Genomic DNA, 17,636 nt, shown 5'->3' on the forward strand with positions numbered 1-17,636 from the left:
CGTCTCTTGTCCACCATCCTGAACTACCATCAGAGGCCTTGGTAATGAATTATCAAACGTGTTTCTTAATTCGTGATATTGTTGTTGGTACATAAGTGAGTTGATTTCAGATTTCTTAAGTTTAGTTAAAGTAAGGTCCACCTCTGGCCTTACTAACTTCCATGGTGGAGAAGAGAAAAGATAGGTTCGGGCTATATTTTCAAGATTTATGTTAGCTGCAGAAATATCAGATTGTATTCTTATTCCAAGTGGTGGTATAAGTGATGAGTTTTCTGTATAGAGTTCTTTATACAGAGGATGAAAAACACAGGTAGATGCACGATTTGATTCAGTTGAAAAAGGTAAGCCTTTACATATAAGCTCTGAATCGGTGAAGTTCTGAAGGCTCCAAGGCAGAGCCTGGGGCCTTGGTGATGAATAGAATCAAGTATCATTAAATTGCTTTTACACGCTCCGCCATAAACGACCTGTAACTATGTGAATGTTGCTTTAAGAAAAGATGAATTTGACCCCAAAATAGCGTTAATATATCCTCGTGTTATGGAAGTTCGATCACTTAAGAACTGTCGCTGAATTTTGAAAGTAATATTCATATAATCTTATTTTCAAATCTCTTACCTCTAAACTTGTTTATTTATATCAAACATTTCCGAAATCCAGGTATTATTGACTGCTTTTCACAATCGCGGCGTGGCCGCCCTCTGCCTGTCAACACAAGTGACCCAGAAAGCTACGTCACACAAGTTCGATCATATGATTGGCTGGCTTGTCGCGTAAACAGGATGACTTGTATGGACGATCACTTGTGTCAAATTCAGAGTTGTGGCAGACCCAAGTAATTTTATGATATTTATTTCCATGAAACTTTCATTTTGTTTTCATACTTCTAAAAACGACGAAAAGTCACAAATATTCAGCTTATATAGAAGTATTATGCAGGAAGTTATTCTTTAGGCTCATCGTGACAGGGGCACCAAACCTCAGAATGTCGACAAACACCACGAACTGGCTTGCAGAAACGTAAATGCGTTCTGTGCTGACATGTAGGGTGGGTACATTGTGGCCAGGTTGTATTTATCAATGAGGCACTAGCTCGAACCTCACCAGGTACAAATTGACGGAAATTCTCAAAAAGCATTAAGTTTTCTATAAGAAATGGCCCTTACTTGTTTCCAAAGTTTTAAATTTTGACCAGGATATCACGTGTCTGGTCATGTGACATTTAGATCAGCAACGTACACAAGCAAGGACAGGTGTGCTGTCAGTTTACAACGTATGAAATAAATACTGTTTACATTTTATTTGAGCTGATAAGGTTACATTATTGATCAAGGGTTAAAAAGTCGTTGTTTGCTGAATATGAGCTATAACTTACCTATTGTAACTTAACACGAAACATTTTCAGGTCCAAACAAATGAAAGCGGTTTCACCAGAAGATAAAAGCTACAGATATCGTAAGTTATCGCTACGTATCGCGACAATTACGATTCAAAATGGGCGATCGAAGCCACATGTCAATCGAACTTTGACCTTGAAAAAATGACATTTCCCGAATTTTCCCGGAGTCCGATTTTTTTGGTATGGCATAAAGGACACCCCAACAGTGACCAAAACACATACATTTTCTGTTGCAATTAGTTTAAGGTTGCGTCATTTTTCACGTAGATTGACTAGCCTAGAGGCCGCCGTTTTCTGGGTTAAAAAGACATCACTCTGAGCAGCTATGGACGACAGAACAGTTTCAAGTTTGACTGCAGTTTAACACAGTAACGTCAATGCTTGTTTGCAGTGGAAACACAGCAGTATGTGGCAAGGCACTTCAATGTTCCATGACAGACCGTCGTCAACATTTAGATGCCGATCATCATATCCAGTTGCGACATCTACGTGATCTAACTACACCCGCAACTTCTTCGACCACTCTAATCCCATGCTGATGACCTTTTACTTTACAGTGCGGAGACGCCTTCGGTAGGTATGCGTTTTTAGGTTTCTTATTGAGTTTTCTGGTCTTACAACATGACATGAAACACTGACATATGCTGCACATGATCAAATATGTGGCATGGCAGCTATCAAAACATGTTGCACATCGTTTTAAGTAAACATCAAATTATTGACCACCTGATCTACTTTCAACAAGTAAGGATTTCTTGCTTTGTGCGAATGTGTTACTCACCTGCAATGGACGACCATTGGCAAGTCATTGCTACGTCCATCATCACATACTTTCTTCCAGAAGGCTGTAATGGCGGGAGCTGACGGAACGCCATGATCAGGCCATGTGACGAAGTGGTATTGGGTTACTGTCTTTATCTCTCCTGTCTAATAATGAGAAAACCTGTTTCAGTATGGTCCTAATCGGATGATATGTGAACTAAACTTTGCGTAGTTCTGGGTAAACTGTTCACAAGTTGTCTGCACCCAAATGCCTGTTTCCGAAATACTGTTATATCCGGCGTTAAACCCAACTTCCGATACAATTAAGCTTGAAAAGAAAACCTGTGAAATAGAATGACACAACGTTAAGTATTAACTTTGTTAAAGGACATGAAAAATAGTTTTGATTCCTGCAATGTCATTGGCAATGGATACCGGACAGTGTAATATCCAACAGTGAATAACTCCATGTATTTTCGTCCCAGGAACGTGGGGTGACGCATAGGGTATTTTAATTCAAGTACGTCATATACTGTACTATAAGAAATATCAACCACTGAAAACAACCTTCTTATCTTTGAGTTGCATGTTTCTGATGACCCAGTCGGCACGTGCTGTTTCCCCGTTGTTCACGACAAGGATGTTCCCAAACTGTTTACGTTCTCCAGCTTCAGGCCAGTATTCTTCACATTTTTTCTGTAAGAAATGACTCGTACACACAGATTCAATAATCACTTTACGATTGTTTATTAGTGAAAAAACATGCAGTTATAAAGCATGACTGTTTTGAAGCGTAGTGCAACCATCGTGATAGTATGATATCATGACAGATAATTATTAATCAAATTAAATGCGTTCTGAATTGTAACGCTTCTGGCTTCGACACCAGGATAAGAAGCTACTTTTAAAGTTTCCACCATGCCAAATGTGAACTACAAATAGATACTTATTGGTCATGTGTGGTTTTCTGTATGGTGGTTTTGAGAACAAGACTACACATAAGTAAGCTGATGAACTCAAACCAAATTATGGAATCTACTTAGTACACCAAAGCAGTCCTTCATACCAGCGAGATGTAAGTTTTATATAAGTTCAGAAGGATTATGAACTTCATACAAGTATAAGACGTTTCGATGAGGTTGACATTCATGCTCATATCATTATTGTTTCAGTATATCTGTGTGTTGTAGAAATAGGTTCAGGCAATAATTCTGCAGGATGATGTACTATGCGCCACTTCTTGGTACCTTTGCTGTTTCGTACACGTTGGTCAGCATGACAATTTGCTTGATGTTGTGTTCGTACATCATCCGCCAGAAGTCAGGAAGTGTGACAGAGTTAGGACCTATAGAAACAACGTACGCAGAACATTAATTAGGAGATTAACATCATGTCTTGGCCAATTTCCGGGCGTTATTGAGTATTTGAAGCGCGGGATTAATTCATTTGAAACCTCTGGCTAACGCCGTCGGTTCCAAATGAAATAATCCCGACATTGTAAACACAAAAATACACCAAAAGGTCCACACGCGTTTTTCTGTCTGTGCTCTTATTGACAGCAGTGAAGTGTCAATAGTGTCTACAGCAGTGAAGTATCAATAGCTGGCTGTTTCAGCTGCTTCCCATGGTAGCATCTGGAACTGCTCATTTGTGACGTCATTCTGACATTATGTCACAATATAATTTGACCGACGTCACCGCTGCTTAAGGACGCAACAATACAATTATGTGCGATATTTGTAAATATTAACACAGAGCGAATAGTCGTGCAATTTCAGGAAATCGATTAACCTTCGATCATGTTTTTCAACCAATCAGATTAAAACACAGTGTGACTTTTGGTTTACAATGTCTTGCAAAACACTCTTTTAACGTACATGAACGCATTATGTTTTATGTTTTGTATATATGGGTATAATAAAATCACAGTTAGGAGAAAGTAGCTTTGGAAAATGATTCAAATCGAAACTGCATTACTACTGTTTACTGAAACGTACCTTGAGTTGCAATATATGCGTTCTTCCTGCTGTAACCCTGGAAAAGTAGCATAGAATAAATGTATTTTCTGTGTATCATTAGGTACCTTCAACTGGAATCCTTAAAATAAGCGGTACTGGACGTCATAAAAGGTGACATGTTTTATCATCTAAGATTTAGAAACATAAATATATTTTCGTCTCTGAAATCAAGCATCAGCAGCCAAATTCGGTATTTAACAATGTGCCTATAACTAAATCGTAAAGGAATTCCCACATGCAAATAGTTGGCATTGATGTAGTCGGAGTGGTCCTTCCCTGGGAGTTTCTTCAGTAACACTCTGGAATGGTCATCTGAAATGCAGATGACTATATTTACAAGAAAATAATGTAAGCTTGGGTAGTGCTTGTAATTGGATATTTTGTTTAGAACACCCATAAAAAGCAAAAAGACATAACCATGGATGTATGCATAATGCGTGGCACACCCATGAAGATCCGGGTTAGATTTGTTCTTCAGCAACCTTTCCTTGTCGACAGAGGCGTCTAACGAGATCGGGTGGTCAGGCTCGCTGACGTTGACAAATGTCATTATATCCCATTACGTAGATCGATGCTCATAGTGTTGATCACTGGATTGTCTGGTCCAAACTCGATTATTTACAGATCGCCATTATATTGGTGAACGTTTTCCGAGCGGCGTTAAACAACAAATAACCAGCAATAACAAGTGAAGCTTTATTTTCGTGTAGTTATGTTAACAATACTTACAAGGGTATATTCCGATGAATCTGTTCTTTCCCTTGTTTCCTGAACCTTTGCTTATATCGCAGGGATGTTGATTTCCGGATGGGAACATCTTCAAGATATACATTTTATGACAGCAGTGAATGTCATGAAATATATGAAGGTGATTGTTAAACTGTATATAACAGTATTCGCCACTGTGTCCTGGGTTAGCAACGGATCATGTATTTTAGGCCAACACTTAAACCTGCTTAAGGGCCTATTCGATTATTGCGAAACTGGTTTTGGTTTCTGAAACTGGTTTCAACTGTTATAAACGAGTGTATGGTTTCGGATATATGGTTTCAAAGTGAAACTAGTTTCTAGTTTTATAAACGAGTGGATGGTTTCACCATTCGGTTTCAAAATCCATACAAACTATGTCTCAGCTATTATACATGAGGAACGAATTGAATGACAGCATTGCCAAAGATAATATTTTTGGGGTCATTTTATGAGGGAATTAACAAACAATAAAGAGATGAGATGCTTTTGGAAGTAAATATTTGCGTACATGTAATTATACTGTTACAAGTAATCATATGTATACAAGTTACATAAAAAAGTCATGTTCAATAGACTGGGGTTATAAATAATATTTTCCTAGTTCTCAGTTGATTTTTATAATTATTTTGGTAACAGAAACTGCTGCTCTTTTTTGCCACCAAGATCCTTTTTGGCCATGTTCGTTGTGAGAGAACGCGAAATCGAAACTGGTAAACCTACCTCGGAGATGGTTTCGAAGTTTCAGAACCCAGGTTTAGGTTTTACATAAACGAGTGCATGGTTTTCCAGAAACCAAAACCGGTTTAGCATAATCGAATAGGCCCTAAATGAAAGTTTGTATACGACAATAGCTTTGTGCAAATATATAATATATACGCCCGGGAATAATCTGTTTCATTTTCTCCCGCTGAAACCGATACATTTGGTCAAAATTTCATCTACTTCACTGGAACATTGGCACCTGCTGCTCGTGGAAAGTTAATGCTATGATACAGGTAGCTCAAGCCATGTGCATAAATAAAATACCATTTTGTTTGCTGTTGAGGCCGAACAACAGTAAATAATAATTCATCCCCTGTACAGAAACCAGACATCCAGTGATGGGCCGAAAATGTAACTTATTCCCGATCTTGTCTTGAAACGAACGAGCAGAACCTGAACATATGGAGACCCTTAATCGACACAATGTAAACTGTCCTGTTTACGTTGTATTCGTTCATAAATCCGTTCTTCATCCCATATCGTTCACGAATGTACTGTTGAAGTTCTGTGACACGAACCGACCGAGACCGGACGTTGGAATATACTGGCCCATGGTCATCCTCGTGTGGATCTGCAAATGCAAAGATATACAGTAATTTTGTGGCATGTATACAAGGTTGATGTAGCATTGTGCTTCTACATAAACCTATATATGATATTTATAGGCATTGAAGGATAACGTTTGTTCCACCTCCCCTCAGACTTTGCTTTCAAAAATCGTATCTACACATTCTGGTTGAAGAGAACTAACATTCTGAAGCATTAGAATGATGATATGAAATGATGAAAAATTTAAATCATGGTTATTAATGAGTAGACAACAGAATCATTCTAATGGCATTGGAGAAGACGTATGTATAATATTCATTCAAGGAAATGAGTTTTATGGAAGTCAACTTCTTATAGATGCTTACCCCTTTATCAGGTGAAGGATAATGAAAGAGTAAGCATATACCCCGATACGCTGTGTTCATCAAAATAAGTAGATGACATCCATAAAACTTCCTTATGGGTATCACTTCTAAATGCAATTAAGGAACCTGTTACGATATATCCATTCATGTACTTATTCACTTTTGATACATGCTGATGTTTCAGCTAACGTCACGTCTTCCAATTATATGTGATAAACCATCATGTATACATGTAATTTTGATGACACGTTTGGTATATGTTCTTCAGTAACTATGGAAGGTAAATATACTCTCCCCCCAAAAAGGAGACGCATATAGGAATGTCAACTGTATTTTTATGTTACTGTTTATGAAATACTGCACACTGGGAATGCAGACTTATCTGTCTTTGGCACCAACTCGAGGAAAGTCAGTTTGAGTGTCACATGGAGACGTGTGGTGGCGCTGAAGTCAATACCTCGTGTGACCACCGTGGGCATCCAGAACTGCACGGCATCGGCAACGAACGAATAAGTCTCAGAATCTCGTGTTGCCGAATCGCAGCCCACTGTGCGAGTTGCTGAAGTGTCTGGGGCTGAGAGTTACGGCGTCGCACCCGTCTGTCCAGGGCATCCCACAGATGTTCGATCGGGTTTAAGTCCGGTGATCTTGTGGGCCAGGGGAGCACATTGATGTTGTGGTTCTGGAGGAATTCTCTAGTGTGACGTGCTGTGTGGGGTCTGGCATTGTCCTGTTGAAACAACTTCCTCTGGCCATCAATGATTGGAAGGAGGTGTGGGCGTAGGATTTCATCACATTACCGTTGAGCTGTCAGGTTGCCCTGCTCCTACGGCAGGTGATCGCTCCCCACATCATAACACCTCCTACTCCATGGTGGGTGGGGAGCTCGGATGATGAACCTTTAAACACTAACCATGGCTAACGAAACCCCTATTACCAAAAAGAAACGTCCTCTTGACACAGATCCTGAGGTTAATGACCAACGACCGTCCACGTCTATTGAATACTGGCCACGTTTTATAGTGCTTGAGACTGTTGACAAGTCTCCTTTAAAACTGAACCCTTTTGCTGTTTCAAAAGGCATACAAGGCATTGCAGGAGATGTAAAACAGGTCAAACGTTTGCGGACAGGTTCTCTACTTGTTGAATGCAGTAAGAGACATCAGGCAAACAACCTTCTGTCAACTAAATCTTTTGTCGGCATTCCCGTATCAGTTTCGGCTCACCGAACGCTTAACACCAGCAAGGGTATTGTGCGAGACCGAGACCGACTGTTTGCTGATATGCTAGAAATTGATAGTGCATCAGAGATGAAGGAACAAGGTGTGCTAAACGTGAAACGTTTCACTGTCCGAAAAAACTATGAGATCCAACAAACGAACACCTATTTGTTTTCATTCTCCACTCCAACTGCGCCTACTTCTATAAAGGCTGGTTACTGTCAAATCAAAGTGGATACGTACATTCTGAATCCACTGAGATGTTTCAAGTGCCAGAAATATGGCCATGGTGTAAATACTTGCACATTGTCTGTTGTGTGTGCTCACTGTGGTGAGAAGACACACACGACAGAAGATTGTGCAAGTAATTATAAGAAATGCACAAATTGTTCTGGAGACCATTCCTCTTTCTCTAAAGACTGCCCAATTTGGAAGCTGCAGATGGAGATAAATAAGACCAAATTCACTCAAAATATTAGTTTTTCCGAAGCCAAACAGCTTGTCCAAAGATCTGAATTAAAAGAAACGTATGCCTCCAAAACCAGGACTCCATCTGAGGCAACACTTAAAGTAACTACATCATCTTCAAGCTGCCAAACAAATTTGACTTGGGTGAAAACCACTTCTCCACAGATTTTCTCCACTGCAATATCGATTCAAACAGTAGAATCACTTCCTGACAGGTCCGACAGTCAACCGGAGCCAGATCATGATCATGGTACATCAGCTCAGTCTACCATAAGGTCTCAATCGCAAGCTCATGTACATCACATTACTAAAGGGAAGAATAAACCTAAGCCTGATTATTCGAAAAAACAAAGTGGCAGAACCCCAAAAGGGTCTGAAAATAAAATTAACCTTTACAACAAATATGGATCACTTGAGGACATGGACGTGTCTGAAAATGTCCATTCTAGGGCACAAAGCTTGTCGCCCTCCAAAACAGTGCGGGGTAGATCCCCAATAAATCCCCCGAAAAGATAGTTTATTCCAACAAAATCGTACAGTGGAATTGCAGAGGACTACGGCATAATTACAATGAGTTACAGTTATTAGTCCAGGATTGTATGCCGTCAGCATTTTGTCTGCAAGAGACATATTTAAAGCAGACTGATTCTTTTGACCTACGTCATTTCAATGCTTATCATTATTTCTCACCTCCAGGTGACAGGGCCACTGGAGGATCTTCAATCCTAGTCAAACAGTCTGTTATCCATAGCCCTATTACACTTACTTCTAATCTTCAAGCAGTTGCAGTGCGACTCACTTTTCACGTTGCATTTACATTATGCTCTTTGTATATCTCACCGTCTTCAGTCATTCAGAAGACTGATCTTCAAACTCTCTATGACCAACTACCAAAACCCTGTTTTATTATGGGGGACTTAAATGGCCACAACCCATTTTGGGGTGGTACAACTACTAATGCTAAAGGTAAACTGTTAGAAGAGTTCTGTTCAGATAATGATTTATGCATATACAATGACGGTTCCAACACCTATTTACATCCTGGCACTGGAAGTTATTCGGCGCTTGACTTATCAATCACGGATTCAAATCTACTGAATGAATTTGAATGGTCAGTTCACGATGACCTCTGCGGAAGTGACCATTTTCCTACAATTCTTACATCCGTTAACCCATCTGATATTACCCCATCTTCAAGATGGAATTTCAAGAAGGCTAACTGGTCTTTCTATCAAGCTCTGTGTTGTAACAGACTTAAACCTGAACTTTTTATAGAAAGTCCTGATCCTATAAATGCTTTCTCGGATGAACTAATTAACATTGCTGATGAGTGTATCCCCAAATCCTCTGCAATTCCACACATACGAAAACCATGGTTCAACAATGAGTGCAAACAGGCTAGGAAGGCACGGAAGACAGCTGAAAATTATTTCCGTCGCCATCCTATGCTCCATAATTTGAATACATTTAAATTTTTAAATGCTAAGGCACATCGTACCTTCAAGCAAAATAAACGTCAATCCTGGCGAAAATATGTATTAAAAATAAATTCACGAACGCCGATATCAAAAGTATGGAATATGATCCAGAAAATAAAAGGTAAGGGTTTTACATCTAGCATTCAGCATCTTAAAGATGGAGACGAATTATTAATTAGTAAATCTGATATTGCAAATAAACTTGGAGAAACTTTGGCCAAACACTCTTCCTCGTCGAATTATTTACCTGAATTCCAAAATTATAAAAAACAACAGGAAAAGAAAACTATTAATTTCATTTCAGATAATGGGGAAGATTACAATGAACTGTTTTCTATTCATGAGCTTCATACTGCTCTAGATCAAGCTCATGATACGGCTACAGGTGCTGATAACATACATTATCAGCTCCTGAAACACTTACCGGATTCATGCTTAGAAACCCTTTTTAAACATTTTTGATGATATTTGGACTTCTGGACAATTTCCTCCTTCATGGCGCGATGCTATTATTGTCCCCATCCCTAAAGCTGGACGTGATCATACTGATCCTTCGAATGATCGACCAATCTCATTAACTAGCTGCTTTTGCAAGACCATGGAGCGCATGATAAATAATCGACTTGTGTGGTACCTGGAAACTAATAACCTCATTACAGACATTCAATGTGGTTTCCGTAAAAACAGAAGTACTATCAATCATTTAGTGCGTTTAGAATCTTTTGTTAAAAATGCCATTATTAAAAAACAACATGCAGTGTCGAACTTTTTCGATTTGGAAGAAGCATATGACACCACATGGAAACATGGAATTTTAATAGATTTACACGATTTTGGATTGAGAGGCCGTTTGCCTCTTTTTATATCACTGTTTTTAACGGACAGGCAATTTCAAGTTCGCGTGGGTTCTACCCTGTCTGATAATTACAATCAGGATCAGGGTGTCCCACAAGGCAGTATTTTGTCTGTCACACTCTTTAGTATTAAAATAAATGGTCTTTCAAAGGTTTTAAGTGATTCAATCGATGGATCTCTTTTCGTGAATGATTTTAATATTTCTTGCCGTGGTAAAAACATGCGAACTATTGAGAGACAATTACAAATTTGACTAAACAAAATTCATAAATGGTGTCTTGAAAACGGGTTTAAATTTTCGAAATCCAAAACCAATTGTCTACATTTTTGTAGGAAATACAAACCACATAAAGATCCTGGATTATCATTAAATGGCACACCCATCAAAGTTGTCGAGGAAGCTAAATTCCTTGGGCTCATCTTTGATTCGCATTTAACCTTTCTGCCACATATCAAACATCTAAAAGCCAAATGCCTGAAGGCACTCGACTTGTTGAAAGTCGTTTCCAGTTCAAAGTGGGGAGGGGACCAAACCACCCTCCTTCATTTGTATAGATCACTGGTCCGATCGAAACTTGATTACGGCTCTATCGTATATGGTGGGGCCTGTAAAAGCAACCTCAGACTACTTTGATTCTATCCATCACCAGGGTGTAAGGCTTTGTCTTGGGTCTTTCAGAACCTCTCCCATTGACAGTCTCTACGTTGAGGCCGATGAGCCATCTTTTAAACTTCGCCGTATCAAATTGTCCCTACAATATATCACAAATATATTCTAATGAATCCAATCCTGCTCACACTTGCGTTTTTAATCCTCTTTATGAGGATTTGTATAATAAAAAACCTTCACTTGTCCCACCTCTTGGGATAAGAATCCAACAATATATTTCTGCTGCTGGCATTGAGTTGGAGAATATATCTCCTTCCCGTCTTCTTTCATCTCCTCTTTGGCAATTAGTGAGGCCACAAGTTGACCTAACACTGACAAAGTTTAAAAAATCCGAAACTAACGAATTACAGTATAAACAAGAATATAATCAATTAAAGAATAAATATAATACATACAAATCCTTATTTACAGATGGGTCCAAGGATGGTGGCGCGGTGGCTTGTGCCACTGTCATTGGATCCAGAACAATCTCCTCTCGTTTACGTGATAACAGCTCTATTTTTACAGCAGAAGCAAACGCCATTAGGCACCCATGAAGGGCCACCTCCTCGTGGTGGGTGCTGGGTCACGCCAAGCGCCCTTCGACCCCCGTTGTGGACCCGGGGGGATATTAGGTCCACCAACCCGTTTGCCGTGGGTTGCGCCCCTGTGTCGGTGGAGGACGGGATTCTGGTGGTTGAGGGCACTGGGTCCAGGAACAGTGTTCCTTTGCCCAACACACCACTTCGGCCCTTACTTCACCTAGACGGGTGGTAGAACTGGCCCGGTTCTATCAATCGGCTGGTCATGCCAAGCCCTGTGTATGTATATTTTGATACACACGTTTTAAACACTTTGGAACATGTTTTCTGAAATGACTTGGCTTATATGTTTATGTTTTGAATTTGAAAATATTTCACATTTGTAATTTGCCTAGAGTACTATACCCAGAAGGCGGTGGCTCATGGGCCAATCTGGTGGAATTATTAATCTTTAATTTTTCTGCTGGAGTATATCATCCGAGTATCCTTGGTGCTGCAAGTCGGAGACCCGCTTGTTTTAGCATTGTCCTTGTGATACTCCATGGTGGGTGGGGAGCTCGGATGATGAACCATATAAACATTAACCATGGATTACCAAACCCCCAACAAAAAAACAAAACGTCCACTTGACATTGATCCTGATGAAACAGACCACAGATCTACCAAATCGATTGATTACTGGCCACGCTTTGTCGTCATTGAGACACTGGATAAGACGCCACTGAAATTAAACCCTTTTGCGGTATCTAAGGGAATACAAGGAATTGCGGGCGAAGTCAAAAACATCAAACGCTTGCGTTCGGGTGCTCTACTTGTTGAATGTAGCAAAAAACACCAAGCCGCGAACCTGATGGCGACTGACTCGTTTGTTAACATTCCTGTGTCGGTCTCAGCACACAGAACCCTTAACACCAGTAAAGGAATAGTGCGAGACCGTGATCACTTGTTTGCTGACATGACAGAATTCGATATTGTGTCAGAGATGAAGGATCAAGGTGTCACTTATGTTAAGCGATTCACAACTCGTAGAAACAATGAAACCCTTCAAACAAACACGTACCTGTTTTCCTTTTCCCGTCCTACTGCTCCAAAATCAATAAAGGCTGGCTACTGTAACATCAGTGTGGCTACTTACATCCCAAATCCTTTAAGATGCTTTAAATGCCAAAGATACGGCCATGGTGTCAATACATGCAAATTATCTGTTACGTGTGCTCACTGTGGTGAGAAAACTCACACGACAGATGACTGTAATAGCAATTTCAAAAAATGCACCAACTGCCAAGGAAATCACTCCTCTTTCTCAAAAGACTGTCCCATTTGGAAACAGCAAATGGCAATTAATAAAATTAAATTTACGCAAGACATTAGTTTTGCAGAAGCCAAAAAACTAGTACAAACATCTGAACTACCTGAAACTTATGCTTCCAAATCTAGACCTCCTTCTGATACAGTCAATGTAACTACAACATCTGCAAGCTGTCAAACCAATTTGACATGGCTTAAAACTGATTCCCTCAGACTCTCTCACCTGAAATATCCACTCAAACTGCAGAAGTTCTTCCGGAGTCAACCCGTGTTCAGGATGCATCTTTATGTAAGTCAACTCAATCTAAATCCATATCTGATTCTCAAACAAATGTCAAAGAAATCGCACATCCCAAAGTGAAATCAAGAAGTGAATCTTCACAAAATGTCAAAGTGGCAGAGCCCCAAAAGGATCTACAAACAAAATTCAGCTTTTCAATAAATATGGATCGTTGGAGGACATGGATGTGTCCGAAAACATCCCAAATAGGACACATAGCGTGTCGCCCTCTAGAAAGGCAAGGGAAGATCCCCAATAAACCCCCGAAGAAATAGTTTCTTCGAACATTATTCAGTGGAATTGTAGAGGCCTTAAAACTAATCTACATGAACTACATCTATTGGACCAGGAGTTTCAACCGTCAGCGATCTGCTTACAAGAAACGTATTTGAAGCAGACAGATTCTTTAAATTTTCGTCATTTCAACACATATCATTATTATTCTCCTACAGGCGATAGGGCCACTGGAGGATCATCCATTCTTGTAAGACGTGGTGTTATCCACAGCCCCGTGACACTCAAAACAAATCTCCAAGCAGTTGCAGTGCGAATTACCTTGAACGTTGCACTTACTCTGTGTTCATTGTATATTCCGCCATCATCAACTCTTATGCAGGCTGATCTTCAAACACTTTATGATGATCTTCCCAAACCATGTGTACTCATGGGTGATTTGAATGGCCACAACCCACTCTGGGGCAGTGCGACCGCAAACACTAAAGGTAAAATTCTGGAGGAATTTATTTCAAATAATAATTTATGTATATATAATGATGGTACAGATACATATTTACATCCTGGTACAGGAACATATTCAGCCCTTGATCTGTCAATAACTGACTCCAACTTACTAAATGAATTTGAATGGTCAGTCCACGATGACCTTTGTGGAAGTGACCATTTTCCTACTATACTCAAACGTGTAAGCCCATCTGATGCTCCTCCATCCTCAAGATGGAATTTTAATAAAGCTAACTGGCCTTTATATGAAACGTTGTGTGCTGACAAACTTAAACCTGAATGTTTTATTGATGTTCCTGATGCTATCACATGTTTTTCTGATGAACTGACTACCATAGCTGAGGAGTGTATTCCAAAGTCCTCTGCAATTCCACACATTCGAAAACCATGGTTCAATGATGAGTGCAAACAAGCTCGGAAGGCACGGAAAAAAGCAGAACATTATTTCCGTCGCCACCCTATGGTGCATAATTTGAATAAATTTAAAATTTTAAATGCTAAAGCGCGGCGTGTCTTTAAACAGAATAAACGCCAATCTTGGCAAAATTATGTATCAAAAATAAATTCTCGAACTCCCATGTCCAAAGTATGGAACATGGTCCAGAAAATTAAAGGTAAAGGTACTAAATCTAGTGTCCATCATCTTAAAAAATGGAGATCAATTACTTACCAATAAATCAGATATTGCGAATAAACTTGGTGAAACTCTCGCTAAACACTCTTCCTCTTCTAATTATGTGCCCAAATTCCAACAATATCAAAAACAACAAGAAAAGAAAACTATTAACTTCAATTCAGATAATGGGGAAGATTATAATGAAACATTTTCTATTTATGAACTCCATACTGCTCTTGAGCAAGCTCATGATACTGCTACAGGTGCTGATAACATACATTATCAACTCCTGAAGCACTTACCAGAACCCTGCCTAGAAACTCTTTTAAATATTTTTGATGAAATTTGGACATTAGGTAAATTTCCTCCCTCATGGCGTGACGCTATAGTAGTACCAATACCTAAACCCGGACGTGATCATACTGATCCGTCCAATTATCGACCTATTTCACTAACTAGCTGTGTTTGCAAAACCATGGAACGAATGATCAATAATCGACTTGTTTGGTACTTGGAAACAAATAACCTCATAACAGATATACAATGTGGTTTCCGTAAAACAGAAGTACTGTCGATCACTTAGTGCGTTTGGAATCGTTTGTTAAAAACGCTCTAATTAATAAACAACACGCTGTGTCTATCTTTTTTGATCTTGAGAAGGCATATGACACAACGTGGAAATATGGCATTTTAAGAGATTTACATGATTTGGGATTACGAGGCCGTTTGCCTCTATTTATATCCAACTTTTTAAATGATAGACAATTTCAAGTCCGAGTGGGTTCAACCCTGTCTGATCATTATAATCAGGATCAGGGTGTCCCACAAGGCAGTATTTTGTCTGTCACCCTGTTTAGTATTAAAATCAACAGTTTATCCAAGGTTTTAACTGATTCAATCGATGGATCATTATTTGTGGATGATTTTAATATTTCTTGTCGTGGGAAAAATATGCATACTATTGAACGGCAACTGCAGTTGTGTTTAAACAAAATACATAAATGGTGTCTGGAAAACGGATTTAAATTCTCTAAATCCAAAACTAATTGTATTCATTTCTGCCGTAAATACAAACCCCATAACGACCCAGAACTATCTTTAAATGGCACTCCCATCAAAGTTGTTAAGGAGGCCAAGTTCTTGGGTCTAATTTTTGACTCTCATTTAACATTTCTGCCGCATATTAAATCCCTAAAAACTAAATGCCTGAAGGCACTTGACTTGATGAAAGTCGTTTCAAATTCTAAGTGGGGAGGGGATCAAGCTACCCTCTTACATCTGTATCGATCATTGGTACGTTCCAAACTTGATTATGGCTCCATCATATATGGTGGAGCCTGCAAAAGCAACCTACAACTTTTAGATTCTGTCCACCACCAAGGTCTGAGACTTTGTCTTGGGTCCTTTCGAACTTCTCCTGTTGACAGTCTCTACGTCGAGGCAGATGAGCCATCTCTTGCACAACGCCGTATCAAATTATCTTTACAATATATTACTAAACTATTTTCTAATGAGTCTAACCCTGCATATAACTGTGTCTTTCATCCCCTCTATGAGGATTTCTACAACAAAAAACCTTCTCTTGTTCCGCCTCTTGGGCACAGAATTAAGCCCTTCCTGTCTGCTGCCGGCATTGAGCTTGAAAAGATAGCTCCTTCCCGTCTTCTTTCTTCTCCTCCTTGGCAACTGGTTAGGCCCCAAGTTGACCTAACTTTGACCACATTTAAAAAAAATCAGAAACTAATGAGTTACAGTATAAACAAGAATTTAGTCAGTTAAGAAATAAATATACTACATATAAATCCTTATATACAGATGGATCCAAGGATGGTGGCGCTGTAGCTTGTGCCACTGTCATTGGGTCCAAAACAATATCATCTCGATTGCCTGATAACAGCTCTATTTTCACGGCGGAAGCTAACGCCATATTAACAGCTTTAAAATATATTAACTCACACCGTAAATATCAACAATATATCATCTTTTCTGACTCTCTTTCTTGCCTTCAGGCGATTAGAAATCTTTCTTGCAAACATCCACTTTTATTAGAAATTCTTGAATTGTACAATGAACTTGCTACTGGCCAATGCGACATCGTCTTTTTTTGGTTACCCAGCCACGTTGGCATTTCTGGGAACACAATGGCTGATATTGCTGCTAAGGCTGCCCTCAACAAATCTGTGACACCACTTCTTATCCCATACTCTGATTATAAAGCCAGCATTAGAAGATACATCCGCGATCTAATGCAAAAGAAGTGGGACACCCAAATAGGTATTAATAAATTACATGCAATAAAACCCTACATTGGTTACACCTACTTGGGTTGTCAGTCCAGATTTGAAGAGGTCATTATGCGACGATGTCGCATTGGCCATACCAGATATACTCACGAATATTTATTGAAAGGCGAAGATCCTCCGTTTTGTATCCCTTTGTGATGAAAGGATCACAGTCAAGCATGTCTTGCTTGACTGCATTGAATATTCCATCACAAAGGGATATCTATTTCAAATCCAAAACTCTGAAGGATCTTTTTAATAATATCAGTTCTCATTTAGTTATTGCATTTTAAAAAATTAGATTTGTTGAATGAATTGTAAATAGCTAAATATTTTATGATTGGTAGTTTAATTGAGCAGCTGGGATTGTTAGTGGCTGTATCCTCACAGGGGTTGAAGCACTGTAAAAGTATTGTCCTCCTGAGGGGTACGTAAGTCCCAAAACATTCAAACTAAATTTAAACATACCATTAGTTTTAATCGTAGAATATGTGTTATTTTAACTTATGGCTAATTTGTCTAAACTTGCTGACGGCTGAAGGGATGGTGTAAATCCAGCTAGGGTCCATGCAGGAAGCAAATGTACTGTAAG

At 39.3% G+C, this 17,636-nt stretch overlaps 1 protein-coding gene across 2 annotated transcripts in view; it reads right to left on the reverse strand.

Annotated features, from left to right (window-relative positions):
* LOC124265620 (receptor-type tyrosine-protein phosphatase epsilon-like) overlaps positions 1 to 17,636 on the reverse strand; it is a 62,138-nt gene that overhangs the window by 12,567 nt on the left and 31,935 nt on the right. For both annotated transcript variants that reach the window (XM_046700407.1, XM_046700406.1), the window contains 7 exons: positions 6,135 to 6,262; positions 4,909 to 4,996; positions 4,415 to 4,491; positions 4,159 to 4,195; positions 3,409 to 3,506; positions 2,729 to 2,857; positions 2,181 to 2,326 (listed from right to left, as the gene is read on the reverse strand). In XM_046700407.1, coding sequence (XP_046556363.1) covers positions 2,181 to 2,326; positions 2,729 to 2,857; positions 3,409 to 3,506; positions 4,159 to 4,195; positions 4,415 to 4,491; positions 4,909 to 4,996; positions 6,135 to 6,262 — 703 coding nt within the window. The remainder of the gene's footprint in view (positions 1 to 2,180; positions 2,327 to 2,728; positions 2,858 to 3,408; positions 3,507 to 4,158; positions 4,196 to 4,414; positions 4,492 to 4,908; positions 4,997 to 6,134; positions 6,263 to 17,636) is intronic.

The sequence above is a fragment of the Haliotis rubra genome, unplaced genomic scaffold, assembly GCF_003918875.1.
Source record: "Haliotis rubra isolate DU_JTF1 unplaced genomic scaffold, ASM391887v1 Scf988, whole genome shotgun sequence".
In the NCBI taxonomy this organism is placed as follows: domain Eukaryota; kingdom Metazoa; phylum Mollusca; class Gastropoda; order Lepetellida; family Haliotidae; genus Haliotis; species Haliotis rubra.